Source organism: Sinocyclocheilus grahami, unplaced genomic scaffold (genome assembly GCF_001515645.1).
Source record: "Sinocyclocheilus grahami isolate Dianchi unplaced genomic scaffold, SAMN03320097.WGS_v1.1 scaffold2546.1, whole genome shotgun sequence".
Taxonomy (NCBI): Eukaryota; Metazoa; Chordata; class Actinopteri; order Cypriniformes; family Cyprinidae; genus Sinocyclocheilus; species Sinocyclocheilus grahami.
In genome coordinates, this window is record NW_015507725.1 from 876 (window position 1) to 14792 (window position 13917).

General features: G+C 34.0%; 2 protein-coding genes and 1 long non-coding RNA gene across 3 annotated transcripts in view; 2 read left to right on the top strand and 1 right to left on the bottom strand.

Moving 5' to 3' along the window:
- Window positions 1–1887: 1887 nt before the first annotated feature.
- Window positions 1888–4229, top strand: LOC107575277 (uncharacterized; the record flags this gene model as incomplete). Its single annotated transcript, XM_016261684.1, has 4 exons — window positions 1888–2211; window positions 2700–3041; window positions 3758–3888; window positions 4221–4229. Coding segments are annotated over 4 exons (806 nt in total), but the record flags the coding sequence as incomplete, so codon positions are not given.
- A 297-nt stretch (window positions 4230–4526) lies between these two features.
- LOC107575280 (uncharacterized) overlaps window positions 4527–13917 on the top strand; it is an 18263-nt gene continuing 8872 nt past the window's right edge. The window contains exon 1 of the long non-coding RNA XR_001607838.1: window positions 4527–4718. This is a non-coding gene — a long non-coding RNA (uncharacterized lncRNA). The remainder of the gene's footprint in view (window positions 4719–13917) is intronic.
- LOC107575279 (SLAM family member 9-like) overlaps window positions 9463–13917 on the bottom strand; it is a 36556-nt gene continuing 32101 nt past the window's right edge. Inside the window, exons 4-6 of the mRNA XM_016261686.1 lie at window positions 12903–13010; window positions 12743–12801; window positions 9463–9590 (exon numbers count right to left, since the gene is read on the bottom strand). Of these exons, the coding sequence (XP_016117172.1) occupies window positions 9543–9590; window positions 12743–12801; window positions 12903–13010 (215 nt within the window). The 3' untranslated portion in view covers window positions 9463–9542. The remainder of the gene's footprint in view (window positions 9591–12742; window positions 12802–12902; window positions 13011–13917) is intronic.

The following is a 13917-nucleotide window of genomic DNA, read 5'->3' on the forward strand; positions in this document are numbered from 1 at the left end:
GGTACGAGTTGTGTCGAGCTATTCATTAGTCTGTTTGATGAGAAAAATATGAAATGTAGTTGCAGTAAAATGGGTAATTAATCCATACAACTGCAGCAGCAGAGGACTATTATTCTGCTGTATGATACTGCAGAAGAACTGATGACAGCGCGTTTGATCTTCGGCTGACCAATCAGCATAAAGGGCCGTTTAATTCCCGCCCACATGTAGAAATCAAATATTCAAGCTGTTTATTCATTTTTCTACCCCTGAGCGAAAAAATAAAATTTAAGCGGAATTCTCTTTTTTCAATTTTTGGAAAAAAAACGAAAAAGGAACCGTTTTCTCATTTTTCTACTTTCAATATTAAATCAAAAACCGAATGATCGAATGATACACGGATTTTTTTGCTGTCTCGGTCTTGAGCAGGAAGGCTTCACAAAAATGAACCGAAACCCTGCGAATATTCTATTTCATCATGGTAATTACTTGCTGGCGTTTTGCATCAAGCTTTGCGTGCGCTTTAACATTGAACTCTTCCAGCACTCGCTGCTGCTGGACACTAAACACCGTCAGTCGCAGTAGCACGGTCTCGTGTTGTTTCCACCAGCGCGGCAAATATTTGTCATCACCATAATAATTGATGGATATCTAAAATATAAAAATAAGGAGGAAGCAAGCCTGATGCCTGGCCCGTGTCTGAGCTATGACGTGAAAATTGTCCCGAAGCCATAAATAATTTGGGGCCGTTGGGCTCGGGCTGAAATGCAGGGCTCTAAAGCACAGCTTGTTGCATTTAAGCAGCAAAAATACACACAAAATGACACCAAAATGACCATCCTGGCCACAGTTAAATAAATAATAATATTCAGTGATGTGATATGTGAAATGTGGAGTAAGGTCTGGCGCAGTTGCAGCTTGTACTTATTACTAAAACAAGAAAGCAAACGAGTAGCATTAATTGTCATTCATTTTAGTTAACATATGCTATGATAATTTGAACAGATTTGTATTCTTATTGTAAAATAATGGAACATTTAGGTCATGAATATTGTCTCAAAAGTCATGGAAAAGTCATGGAAATTTATTGGTAAAAATGTGTACGAACCCTGCCTGAAGTTTAACTGACTTGGTGTTATACTGTGATGATTGACTGTGATGTTCCCTTAATGTTTTACACTTTGAAATGTTGACTTGTGAAACAAACTGAACCAAATAAAAAATGGAACATTGTACAAGTCTGAAAATGCCTTACTCTTACCCTAGTTTTGGTAGAAACACTTTAGACATTGGATTGATTTATTATCAAAATCCAAACTTTCAATCTTTAAATATAGGAAATAAGAGTGGACCCCACTGATGGTCTTCTCAGCATCAAGACTGATCAGAGTAACTAGTATCTTAATTCTTTGAACTCTATTTATTTTATGTACACTTGTACATAAACATACATTAAATGTAACAAAAAAAATTTTTTTTTTGTTACATTTAATTAAAAGAGTTTAAGCAAAATTATTTCTAAACATTAAGTTCACTGAAACATTTCGTCTCAATTTCAAGTTTACTTAATCCATTTGTGTTGGGACTGCCTGAATAATTTGTTGAATTAACTGAAAATGCTTTGCGTTTCCAACCATACTTTCTCTGATCAGCATCTCTAGTCATCTGTTAATTGATCTATTATTTCATACTCATTGATTTTTAGTTCATTAAATAAAGTGCAGACAATTTGGTGTTAAACAAAGGTCTGTTGAATGCGCTCATAATGAGGACAAATGCTCTTTCTTCATTTTTAGTCAGAAAAGCAACATGAAAGTCACTTTCCACAGTTATTTCATGTTGTGTAGCTTGTTTTTTCTCTTCTTCAGCAAAAAAGAACCTCTAATCTTCTCTTGGTTTGTGTTTCAGATGTTCCTGCTCAACGGGATGAAACGAACAGAAAGTCAGTGGTGGAAGGAGATTCTGTCACTTTAAACCCTGGTGTAATATATAATCCAAATGATTCAACGACGTGGTATTTTAATGACACTCTAATCGCTGAAATCGCTGGAGGTCAGAGTAAGATCTGTGCGGATAATGAGTGTAAAGAGAGATTCAGAGACAGACTGAAGCTGGATCATCAGACTGGATCTCTGACCATCATGAACACTAGAACCACAGACTCTGGAGTTTGTAAAGTACAGATCATCAGCACCAGCTTCAGTATCATAAAGAGCTTCAGTGTTACTGTAACTGGTGAGTATCATTTAGTCATTCAAACTCTGCAGCCACTTTCAAGGGCGAAGCATTTGGCATCTTAAACGAGCTTCAATTGTATCACCATTAATGCAGAGGAGATGAGCTTTTTTATTTCATAGAATCTGCATTCATCTTAGGAAACATTGTAAAAATGAAGCTTGTCTCAATTTTGACATCAAATGCAGCTCAAATAACATCTATTTCATTGGCATGAATGGGAAAAAATGTGGCAAAATATGCTTTAAAAAAGTCCCTGTAAGTGACTTGGTAAAAAGTTGCTTTGGATGAAAGCCTCTGCCAAATGAATAAAAATGCAAATGAAAACATGTCAATTATGAGATTCAGCATTTTTTAGAGTGTAATATTCATGGGTTGTATGATGTTCATTAAGTTGTTCAAGATCATCTATGAGGCACATGTATGTTTGTGTTTTTGTCCCATGTCAGCAGTGATTTATATTTAATGTTCTTTTTTTTCTTCTTCGGGTTTTTTCGGTGTTGATACAGATGGAGGGTCAATGTCTGTGATGGAAGGAGATTCAGTCACTCTACAGACTGACATTAAAACAAATCAACCAGAAAGGATTAAATGGTATTTTAATGGCTTTCAAATAGCTGTAATCACTGGAGATCTCAGTTTTATCTGTACAGATGTTCAGTGTGAAGATGGTGATGAGAGATTCAGAGACAGACTGAAGCTGGATCATCAGACTGGATCTCTGACCATCAGAGACATCAGAACCACAGACTCTGGACTTTATAAACTACAGATCACCAGCAGAAGAGGCACAATCAGTACAAAGATCTTCATTGTTGCTGTATCTGGTGAGTCATTATGTATAAAAGCAAATTTTGTAATGTGTTGAGTGATGTGTTTTTTTCTCTTTATCTGTAATTCACAAAGTATATAGATCATGTTTTTTGCAAGTGCATTTACTATTAAATTGGAATTTGTCAATGTAACTAGCCTATACATTTAGTTAAGTATGATTTTTTTTAAAGTTGACAATTGATTTTTGATTTTTTTTAAGTTGAGTTTTTATTTTTTTTAAGGTTTGTCGCTTGATGTTTTAAGATATTAATATATGATAATTTAAAAAAACACAATAAGCAGGCCCTACTGTAACTCATATCATTACAATCATTACATTATGCAGTGCAAGTTTTATAAATGTTAACCATCTTTAATATGTATGTATGTATGTATGTATGTATGTATGTATGTATGTATGTATGTATTTATTCATCCTCCTGTCAAGTATTCCCTGTTTAGTGTTTTGATCATTTTAAGTGAAGTACTTTTATGGGTAATATTCATAATGGGTCAAATTCATGGAGTCTGAAAATCCTTGGTTGTATGAATCCAAAAATTTGTATATATAGAGAAAAGTGTCTGGGTTCTGTCACATCTGTCTGGCTTATTCATGGTTTTGTGACAGCCCTGACTGTCATGTATGGGGTTGTGTGATGCACAAGATTATCCATTACATGTATGTTGTGTAATTTTGTTTAGCTTATAATTAACTTTTTTTCTTCTTCAGGTTTTCTTGGTGTTGGCGCAGATGGATTATCAGCATTTGTGATGGAGGAAGATTCAGTCACTCTACACTCTGATGTTAAAACAAACCAACAGCAATCTATTAAATGGTTTATTGATCAAATATCCATTGCTGTAATCAGTGAACTTTACAGTTTTAAATGTACAGATGTTCAGTGTGCAGATGGTGCTGAGAGATTCAGAAACAGACTGCAGCTGGATCATCAGACTGGATCTCTGACCATCACAAACACCACAATCACAGACTCTGGACTTTATAAACTACAGATCAGCAGCGGCAACACCAGTGAAATTGAATTTGGTGTTGAAGTACATAGTGAGTCATTAGGTTTTTATAGCAAATCTTGTACATTTAAGACATTTTACATCAATAATGAGTTTAGTAATAGTCTTGTTATGGAGAAGATGCCAGTTTTTCATCAAACAATCTCTGATCATCTTTTCAGAGGATTTGATGCAAAATGTGTTCATAAGCACAAAATGTCGTCAAATGTTGCTTGTCAGAAAGCACATGAATACCAATTTCATATCCACAGATTTTGCATGTGGTTTTAGTTTGTTTTTATCTAAAGATCTCCAATCAGCTGTTGGTTTGTGTTTCAGATTTTTCTGCTGCGGAACGAGATGAAATAAAAAGAGAAAGTCAGTGAAGGAGGGAGAATCTGTTACTTTAGACACTCGTGTAATGAAAAAACAAAGCAATTCAATAACATGGTATTTTAATGAGACTCTCATCGCTGAAATCACTGGAGATCAGAGTAAAATCTGCACAGATGTTCAGTGTGAAGATGCTGATGAGAGATTCAGAGGCAGACTGAAGGTGGATCATCAGACTGGATCTCTGACCATCACAAACACCAGAACCACAGACTCTGGAGATTATCAACTAAATATTACCAGCAGCAGGATCACCATCATTAGGAGCTTCAGTGTTTCTGTCATAGGTGAGTATCATTTAGTAATTCAATGTATTTTCCAAGTTTTAGAATACGGTTCGTAAATTTTCACTGTAGCCTGTTTAAAATGGTGAGCTGTGTGACTCAAGGTTAAAATATAACACATCTCTTATCACCCTCACGGTACACATCAAGTGACACAAGAAGCATGTGCTGTTAACAAGTTAACTATGAAACACTGCGTAATATTAGTCATTGTTCCAGTGAACTCTGTTGTTTACAGTGATGCTGTTTTAACTGCTGTTCCTCAAAACCCCACTAGATTTGCCAGCTATCTCAATAGCATACAACTGATGACCAAAGTAGAATGGCATAAATATCAGTCAAATATATTGATAAATATTGGATCGCTTTATCATTCGCTCACTAGTAGAAATGACTATCTGTCTTCAGCTGACCTAACAGGAATATATGCTGCTGTTTCTGCTGTTCTGCTGCTGGTGGTTGCATCTGCTGGTTTAATTTACTCTTGCAAGTGTCATTCAAGAAGGAAATGTGAGTGTTACATACAGCTGATTTAACAAGATGGAAATGTGACATTTAAAAAAAATGTGAGAATGTTTTGTATTTTACCCTAGCCACGGTAATGTTTAATTGAGTTTTTGTTGTTCGAACAGACATCAGGACCCAGCACAATGATCAGGTGAGATACTATTAAAAAAACACATTTGTCTGTCTGCCTTTAGTTAGTTAGTTAGTTAGTTAGTTAGTTAGTTAATTAATTTAAAAAACACATTTAGATCTATTAAGATGGCAACATTTATGCGTGTGTGCAGTTTGAATCAGAAATCATTGCATAGAAACACCAATAAAAACTGACACTTCAAGACAGCACTGCTCTGCTGTTAAACTTCTAGAATGACAAACAGCCTTATGAATGTATTTTATATTATTATACAATTAAAATTATATATTATTATCATTATATTATTATTATAATTACATTTGTTTACTATAGGCTGTTAGGACCCTGGTCTACCCTAGGACATAACATAATAACATAAATGCTTCTAACAAATGAACTCCCATATGAACTAAATGACATAAGATGAAAACTAAAAAGTGCAGTTTTATTTATTGACCATGTAAGAGTACATTCTAATGAATCGGAATCGGAATGAGCTTTATTGCCAAGTACACCTATACATACAAGGAATTTGTCTTGGTGATGACCTGAGGAGTGACATTTGTCTTGGTCCAAAGTAATTTTACCAGTGCTTTTTATTCATTCTGGATGAGTATAGTTCCTTGAGATTGTTTTTCAAACCTCCAATAATAATCATTGAGGTCATCAGCCAGCTGTTGATTCGCCAGAGTGGCCTTCTTTTGGCCTGACAAAGCTGTCTTGAGTTTTGCTGTGAACCATGGAATTGTCATTGTTTATTTTACATTAGTCCTGGAAGGAATGCATGCATCCTCACAGAAACTGATGTATGATGTTACAGAATCAGTGAGCTCATCCAGATCAGTGGCAGCAGCTTCCAAAACACTCCAATCAGAGCAGTCTGCTCTGTTCATTTATTTTCTGTGAATCTGTATTTTCTTACAGGTGAATGGTGTTGAAGACTCGTCCACTGATCAGACAGACTCTATTTTGATGACTCCTGCCAGTCAGATATTCCAGACTGAGACTGATGCTGTCAATGAGGCACCAACTTAACATTATTCATTGTTATGATTCTTTCATAAAAGAGGCAGTGAAGAGAAGACAACACTCAGACAAATAGTGTTTCACTTTGACAGCAAAAGGTATTTTTTAGTAATTTAAATAATTTAAAAAATATTTCTGCTACATTTTTTATGTCTGTATACTTTTACACAAATGAGAGACAAGAAACAAAAGAACACGTTATCTGCAATAAAACAGAGCGTTTGAGGTTTTTCAGTATATTTAAACTGCAAGACAAGCACTCTTCACAGAACAGCTACCAAACAACATGTCTACTGCTGATACTGGTAATGTTAGATTTGTATAGTTTTAGTACTAGCATCTTAACAACACTACACTCTTGTCTCTAGCATTCATGTTACTCTAAGGCCTTGTCCACAGTAATACATTTTCATTTGGATAAAAAAACTTTTTCTCTCCGTTTTGTCCTTCCGTCTACATTGAAACAGCAATTTTTATTTATTTATTTATTTCAGTTGTGTGGACTGTGGAAACGGTTTTTTGAAAACGATGATTCATGTTTAGACATGTGACAGTGAATGGTGAGATATTTAGCTAAATAAAATGATCCTGCCAGAAGAATAGTTTGATAACTTGTCTGCCATCTCAGTGAGCTTTCATGTAATTTTATCACATGCACAAGATTAATTTAGCATTTTCTGGAGAAAATGGAGACCTGTAGGATGTTATAGATCAGGGTTCCTCAAATCTTGCCCTGGAGGTCCAATGCGCTGCAGAGTTTAGCTCCAACCCTGATCAAACTCACCTAACTGTGATTTTCTAATGATCCTGAAGACATTGATTAGTATGCTCAGGTGTGTTTGATTAGGGTTAGAGCTAAACTCTGCAGGAAAGTGGATCTCGTGGGCCAGATTTGAGGATCCCTGCTCTAGATGTCTTATCCAGCTCACATCTCTTTCAGTTCTTGAAGCATGTTCAGCTGTGATGTATCTGGCTCTCTCAAGTTTCCTCATGTCAGTGTAATGTATATAATCAGTTGATATCTACTGTAGCCTACTATAAATTTAGTTTTATATAATTATTTCACAAATGCTTACAGATTATTAAAAACTTATTTTATGTCATTAAAAATTGTATATATATAGTTCCCTTTCTGTGTATGTATCTGTTTCACACTTTAGATATTTCAAAGTAATGCTTTTATTGCTGTGACTCAACTAAACTGCCAGAGGGTTAAATACATGTGCTCATGGTGCACCGATTTCCTGATGCCATCAGGGTGGTGGTGGCACCGGGGGTCTTTAGATGTTTAAACTGATATGGCTTTAAAACACATGATTTCAGCGCGATATACATACTAATCAAAACCAAACAAATGTTTTTTTGGCAGAGTATCTGAGGTAGGAGCTGTAAAGGCATGCATTGATGTTACTTTCCCACCGGAACACGCCCCCTCAGCCGGACTGAGTGGCTATGAGCTGCAGTGTGAAATGAATGGATTTAATAGGGAAACTGCGAGAAGTGAAAGTGACGTGACATGTGGCCAAGTATGGTGACCCCATACTTGGAATTAGTGCTCTGCATTTATCCCATCCTAAGTGCACACACACCCGGAGGCTCAATGCTATATGAAATTCAAGTTATACACAATAATTATCGTATTTTACCTGTAATGGATTGGGAAAAGTAGGCTAGATTCAACATTTTAGTGCAGTAACGACTCCAGGCACAAAAAAGCAAAAGATTATTTTGTTTTATAATGCATTTTATTAGGTTCTTTGCTCATTTAAGTGCTATAAATACAGATTTCACGCACCTGTGTTTTGCATCTGTAAATTTGTTTATTATGAAAATCATATTTTAGAATATGAATTGTTAGTACCATATGACATTATTTTTAAACATTCCATTGATTTTCTAGATTTTAGGCCCTGTGTCTATTTTATCATTTGTTCTCTTGCGGTTCCTCTCTGAGTACAGCAGCATCTATTTATAGCGCACTCGAGTTTCTCCTTTAAACACTAGAGAGCGATGATGTGCTTGTGATATATATGCCAACATCTCCAGTAGCCCTTACGAAAAATAAGTTTATTCAAGTGTGCTATTTAATATACTTCTTTTAAACTAAAAAATAGTAAAGTATACTTTTAGTCTACTTTTTATGTACTTCTCAGAAATATACTTAAAATGACATTTAAGTATACTTGACTTATACTTTATCTACGTTTTGATTATCATTCTGAATCCAATTCATAGTCTTTTTTCATTTTTTTTGTTCAAAATGTTGTTTATTTATTTTTTATTTATGACACTTATCCACATTCAAGTGTTTAAAAAAAGGAATGCATGAAGCTAGAATAAAATGTTTTTGTTTACAAGCAGATACCCTGTTCTTTTGATGTTTTGTATGTTCAGATATTCATGTAACAAAATATATACAAATTAATACCTAAATAGGGACATAGTAGTATACTTAAAGTTTGATGTAAAGTTCACTTAAAGAAAATGTAAGAGTATACTTGCAGTATAAAACTACTAAACTAGTAGTTTACTGAGACTATACTTCAAAGTGTACTAAAAATGCTACTACAAGTATTTAATTAGTAAACTATCAGTATACCTATAAGTTCATTTTTAGTATAATTGCAGTACAAGCTAAAAAATGTTATGTAACTAGTACTAAAGTTTACTACTGTTATACTTAAAGTATACTTAAAAATATACTTTTATATACTAGAAAGTGGGCCAATTTAGTCCCAAGAAGTATTGAAATAGTACACTTACAAGTATACTACTAGTACACTGATATTTGTATACTTACTACATAAAGTATACTTAATAAAATAAACTTGAAGTATACTACTTTTTGGTAAGGGAGTGCATACTGACAAGAAAACAAATAAACAAAAAAAACAAGCAGTAAATGGGGTCAATATTTAATAATGAAAACAGAACATTTTAGTTGAGATTCTGGATTCTGTACTATTTTTGAACCACTAAATTAAACTAATACAAAAAAAAAACTAACAGCAAAAAGAAAAACAGAAAAGATGTGATACAAAGGGCAAAAACAAAACTGAGAGAAGAATAACATCCTGGCAGAGAATAACTGTGAACACAAACAGGTGTGAGTCAGGGTCCTGTGTGAGCACTAGCATCCATTCTGGTAGATACCTATTTGATCATCGTTTTTTGGGGACATTTTCATACACAGCATCCGACTTTGATTTCTGCAAGGAAACACAAACTTAGTCAGGAATCTTGCTGATGCAACATAACATTAATAACAGACCAGCTTCTTCTATAAAATGATTTGCTTAAGTAATACTACTTTAAAAATCTCAGTTAGGTCATTTTCCATAATTTTTACTCCAAAGTTTAAACCTGTTTGCATAAAGCTTCTCGTTGTAGCCTGTGAATAATTTATTCTCAGTTATGAATTATGAATGGTGATTATTTGTGTAAATGCTCAAATTATATGATCATGTGTATGTTGAAATATTTGTGCCATCTAGTGAACAGAACACTAGACGACAGATTTATACATCAGTGCTCGAGGCTACAGATGAATGCAAAGGTGGTGTGTAGGAAGGCCACATATGATTCTCTCGAGGAATTATAATGAATATTTGATTAACTCTCTTTTTTGAAATGACAGCACGTCAAAACACTGCTTTATTATTTTTAACATGCAAATTTGAATCTACAAATATTGACGTTTCTGGAAACACTGCTACAGAAAAGATGCTAACATGGAGCAGCAAGAGGAAATGACGTCAAACATTCAGCTTATCACATGACTTTTTAAACAGTTAAAACATCAAACAGGTTATTTAAGTTCTGAAGGTTTCTCGCTACTGAGAAGGTTTTTTTTTTTTACATAAAAGTAACAGCAAAGATACTTGTTTCAGCACATCTACAACCACTGGCCACTAAGGCTGCATTCACCTCAGAATAATTATATACCGTGGTCCAGCTGCAGCTCGAAGCCAGACTCTAGCACAGGTAACATAGGTTATTTATTTAAATTAGGCCAAAGACCACATCAGGCTGAAGTGTAGCGGTCAAATGTTTTCACATAATGAATACAATTTATTGGGATTGCATAATTACATTCCAAAAATGAAGTACTTGTAATTAGATTAAATTACATTTTAAAATACTTGTAATATAACTACAGTTCATTTTTTATTGACTACATGATTACATATTATTCACACAATAGTAATTAAGTATTCATAATTTATTGATTCTCCCTATTTCCTCTTTTTCATCTCTTAAACGTTCCTTTCTAAAATAGCCTACTGCTTATATACATTCAGAAAGTCTTACAGTTTTGTTGACATTAACACAAACTTCATAAACTTTTGAGAGCATTAGTGGCAGTGCGCCCGATTTTTGTTTATCGACATTCACACAAAAACCAGTCACTTGTCATTTGACGACTGCATTTACAAAAAATCATTTCAGGTTTAAGAAATGTTTGAACATTGCATCAACTACTAACCACTTATATAACCATATATTACTACGTCATTGGAAGGCCTTTGTCTTTCAAGCACATTGAAATGCACAAATTCACATTATTTCTTAATTACCTTTAATGCAGGCATTGTCAAACTTTTTTGTCATCTGAATCTCTTTCACCTATATATTTACTTGAAGTACTTCTTGAGAGTTTAATATAAATATTTTAAGTATCACATTTGCATGTTCATGGTTCTCTGACATTGGTTAACGGTCACATGATATGCAGATAAACAAATAAAATATTTCATTTTTTTTAGTAGGCCTAAGTGTTTTGTTCTGATTCATGATATTTTCAAATTATTTATTTTATTTGACATTTTTATGATTAATTATTAGCTTTTCATTAAACTCACAAACCCCCTGCAGTGCGAAGCCCAGTTTGGGAATCCTTTATGTAATGTAGGCCTAATGTTAATGCACTTCATGTTGTTAAATACACAAATGGAATATATATTCTTTGTATTTTTTCTATCAATATGGTACAACATTATCTTATTTAAATCAATGTGATAAACGAGTTAGGTCAAAAGTAATCCAAATGTAATCAAAAAGTAGTCTGATTATTTTACCAAAAATGTTTAAGGTAATGGATTACGTTACTAACTACATTGTAACGGACTACATTTTTAAGTAATCTACCCAGCTCTGGTGATTTCATAGGAGTTCATCTGCCGCAGTAGGCTATGTAGCGACGGATCACTGTTTGCACACCCATCCACGGTTAGTCGACGTTCATTTGCATAAAGTTGTTATTGTTGAGTTGACGTTCGCTGTAACCGGCTTTTGTTCTAATGCATGATGTCCTATAGTGTTATGATAATCACAGTGTGTGAACGCATAGCCTATTTAAAATTAGAATGACTCTTAAATTTAATTCAATCACACGTGTTGCTTTTTATTGGTTCTCTATTCCGTAACCACTCCGTGTCAGCGCTATAAGCGTTCAGAGAGAATCAAACTACAATTAAATGTACAATCTACAAGTACAATCTACAATCTACAAGTTGTTTACAAATTTGGCGCCTGAGTTCTAAGCAGATTTACAAGTTCAGAAAATTAAATAAAAGAGCGATTGGTGGACGAGCTCTCATGATTTTGCTCCACTTCAAGCACCATGCTCATATGTCCCCATCACGGCAAAAAAAAATGTTGACAGCAGTTTTGGGTAAGAAACTATAAAAAATAATAAATAATGATAATAGCTATAAATATGAATAATTATAGCTACTAATTCCTTCTTCAACAATTTAATTAGATTATTACTCTCTCTAAAAAGTTTTGCATTACTCAACCTGGACCGTACTACAACACAAGGATAGACATAAAATGGCTTGTTTAATTATTTTAAATAAATAATATAAAATTACATAAATTACTCTTGAAGTATTTAAAGAAAGGTTACACTAAAAACATGCATTTTTACATTAGATGATCATTTTGATATTAAATCCACTATTGTTTTACATAGAATTGTTCTATAGTCTGTACGATACATAATAAAAGTATATCAGAAATAACTGTGATTAAACTACAAAAAATACTTTAATACTTTTTTGAATCATTCTTTTTTTAGGTCTGCAAAATGCAAATAGACATGCAAAATGGAAAAACTGATGTGCAAACAGCACATACGCATAAAAGCGCATAAAAACATACTCTCCTTTTGATCTGCTCCCTGTATACTAAAGGTAATACTGATGACGGTTGGGCCGATAGATCACCCAGGTCTTTTCACTGACCACCTCATGCATATTGCACACAAAACTTCAAACATCAAGCTTCAATCGGACTAACTGACTGCAATGCATTTTCTTGCAACACAATCATGAATGATTTACAGTAAAAAACTTACCGTTTTTCGAGTTGTTGGTTTACACAATGCTGAACCAGTTCTGTCTTCATGGGTCTGGACTGCATTAACAATGATCACAGACGTGTTCAAATGATAAAGTTTCAGAATTATTTTGACATTTGTGTCTTTAAATTATATTTGAATTGCTTGCTCTGCTTACCTGTTTTTCTACATTTCTTGCAGATGCAGCACATCACGACTGCAGCTACAATCAACAGAGATCCAGCAGCAGAAATCAACACTATGTAGAATAATGGTAGGCCCTGATCTGTAATGGACAAAATGAGCCATTATTTAGAGTGCTATATAACAGTGTTCAGTGCTATATAACTTGTATATCACTGGTGACATACCTAAACGTGGCTGACAGAGTTGAGTAATGTTGAGATATTGACTCTGGTTAGTGAATGAATTGTTGAGCACACAGCTGTAGGTGTTGTTATCCTGATATTCCACCTCCAGAGGTAGAGAGAGACTGATGCTGAGATCAGACACACTGATGCTGGACAATAAACTGTTTCCTTTGTACCAGGAGAGAGTCACATGACCCACATTCACCACTGAACACAGCAGCACACATTTTGAGTCTGATGATGATGAGTTTTGTGAAAAATCTCTGGTAATGTTAAGAACGGGCAGATGGGCTGAAAAATAAGAGAACAAACAGTATAGATACATGTACACAACAATCTTGTTTTTTGTGTAGTGTGCTGACACAAGGTGAGTGTTTCTGTCAAATGAAGCTATGATATGATTAAACATTACAATATTTTCTGGTTGCAGTACAATTTATCCTAAATTAATAGCATTTGCAGCATTACAAAAAATATACAGAGAGACACTCTCACAATTTAAGTAAATGTAGCCAATCTGTAAATGTTAAAATACTCAAATAAAATACTTGAATGGCCATAGACATAAACAACACCCTAAAACGGGTGTAAAAATTATTTAAAACTCTTTACAGCTCAAATAATACCCCAGTTTTAACCAGTTAAAGTTCTTTCTTTCTTTCTTTCTTTCTTTCTTTCTAAAGGGGTGAGTGGCTGAAAACTTAAAACTTAACTTTTATTGAACCTGATATATTTCTTTACTTAATCAAGAATGTTTAAAAGACTGAACCATTTTGTTACTCACCATAGACAGAAACACTGAATGTTTTTGTTGACAGTTTT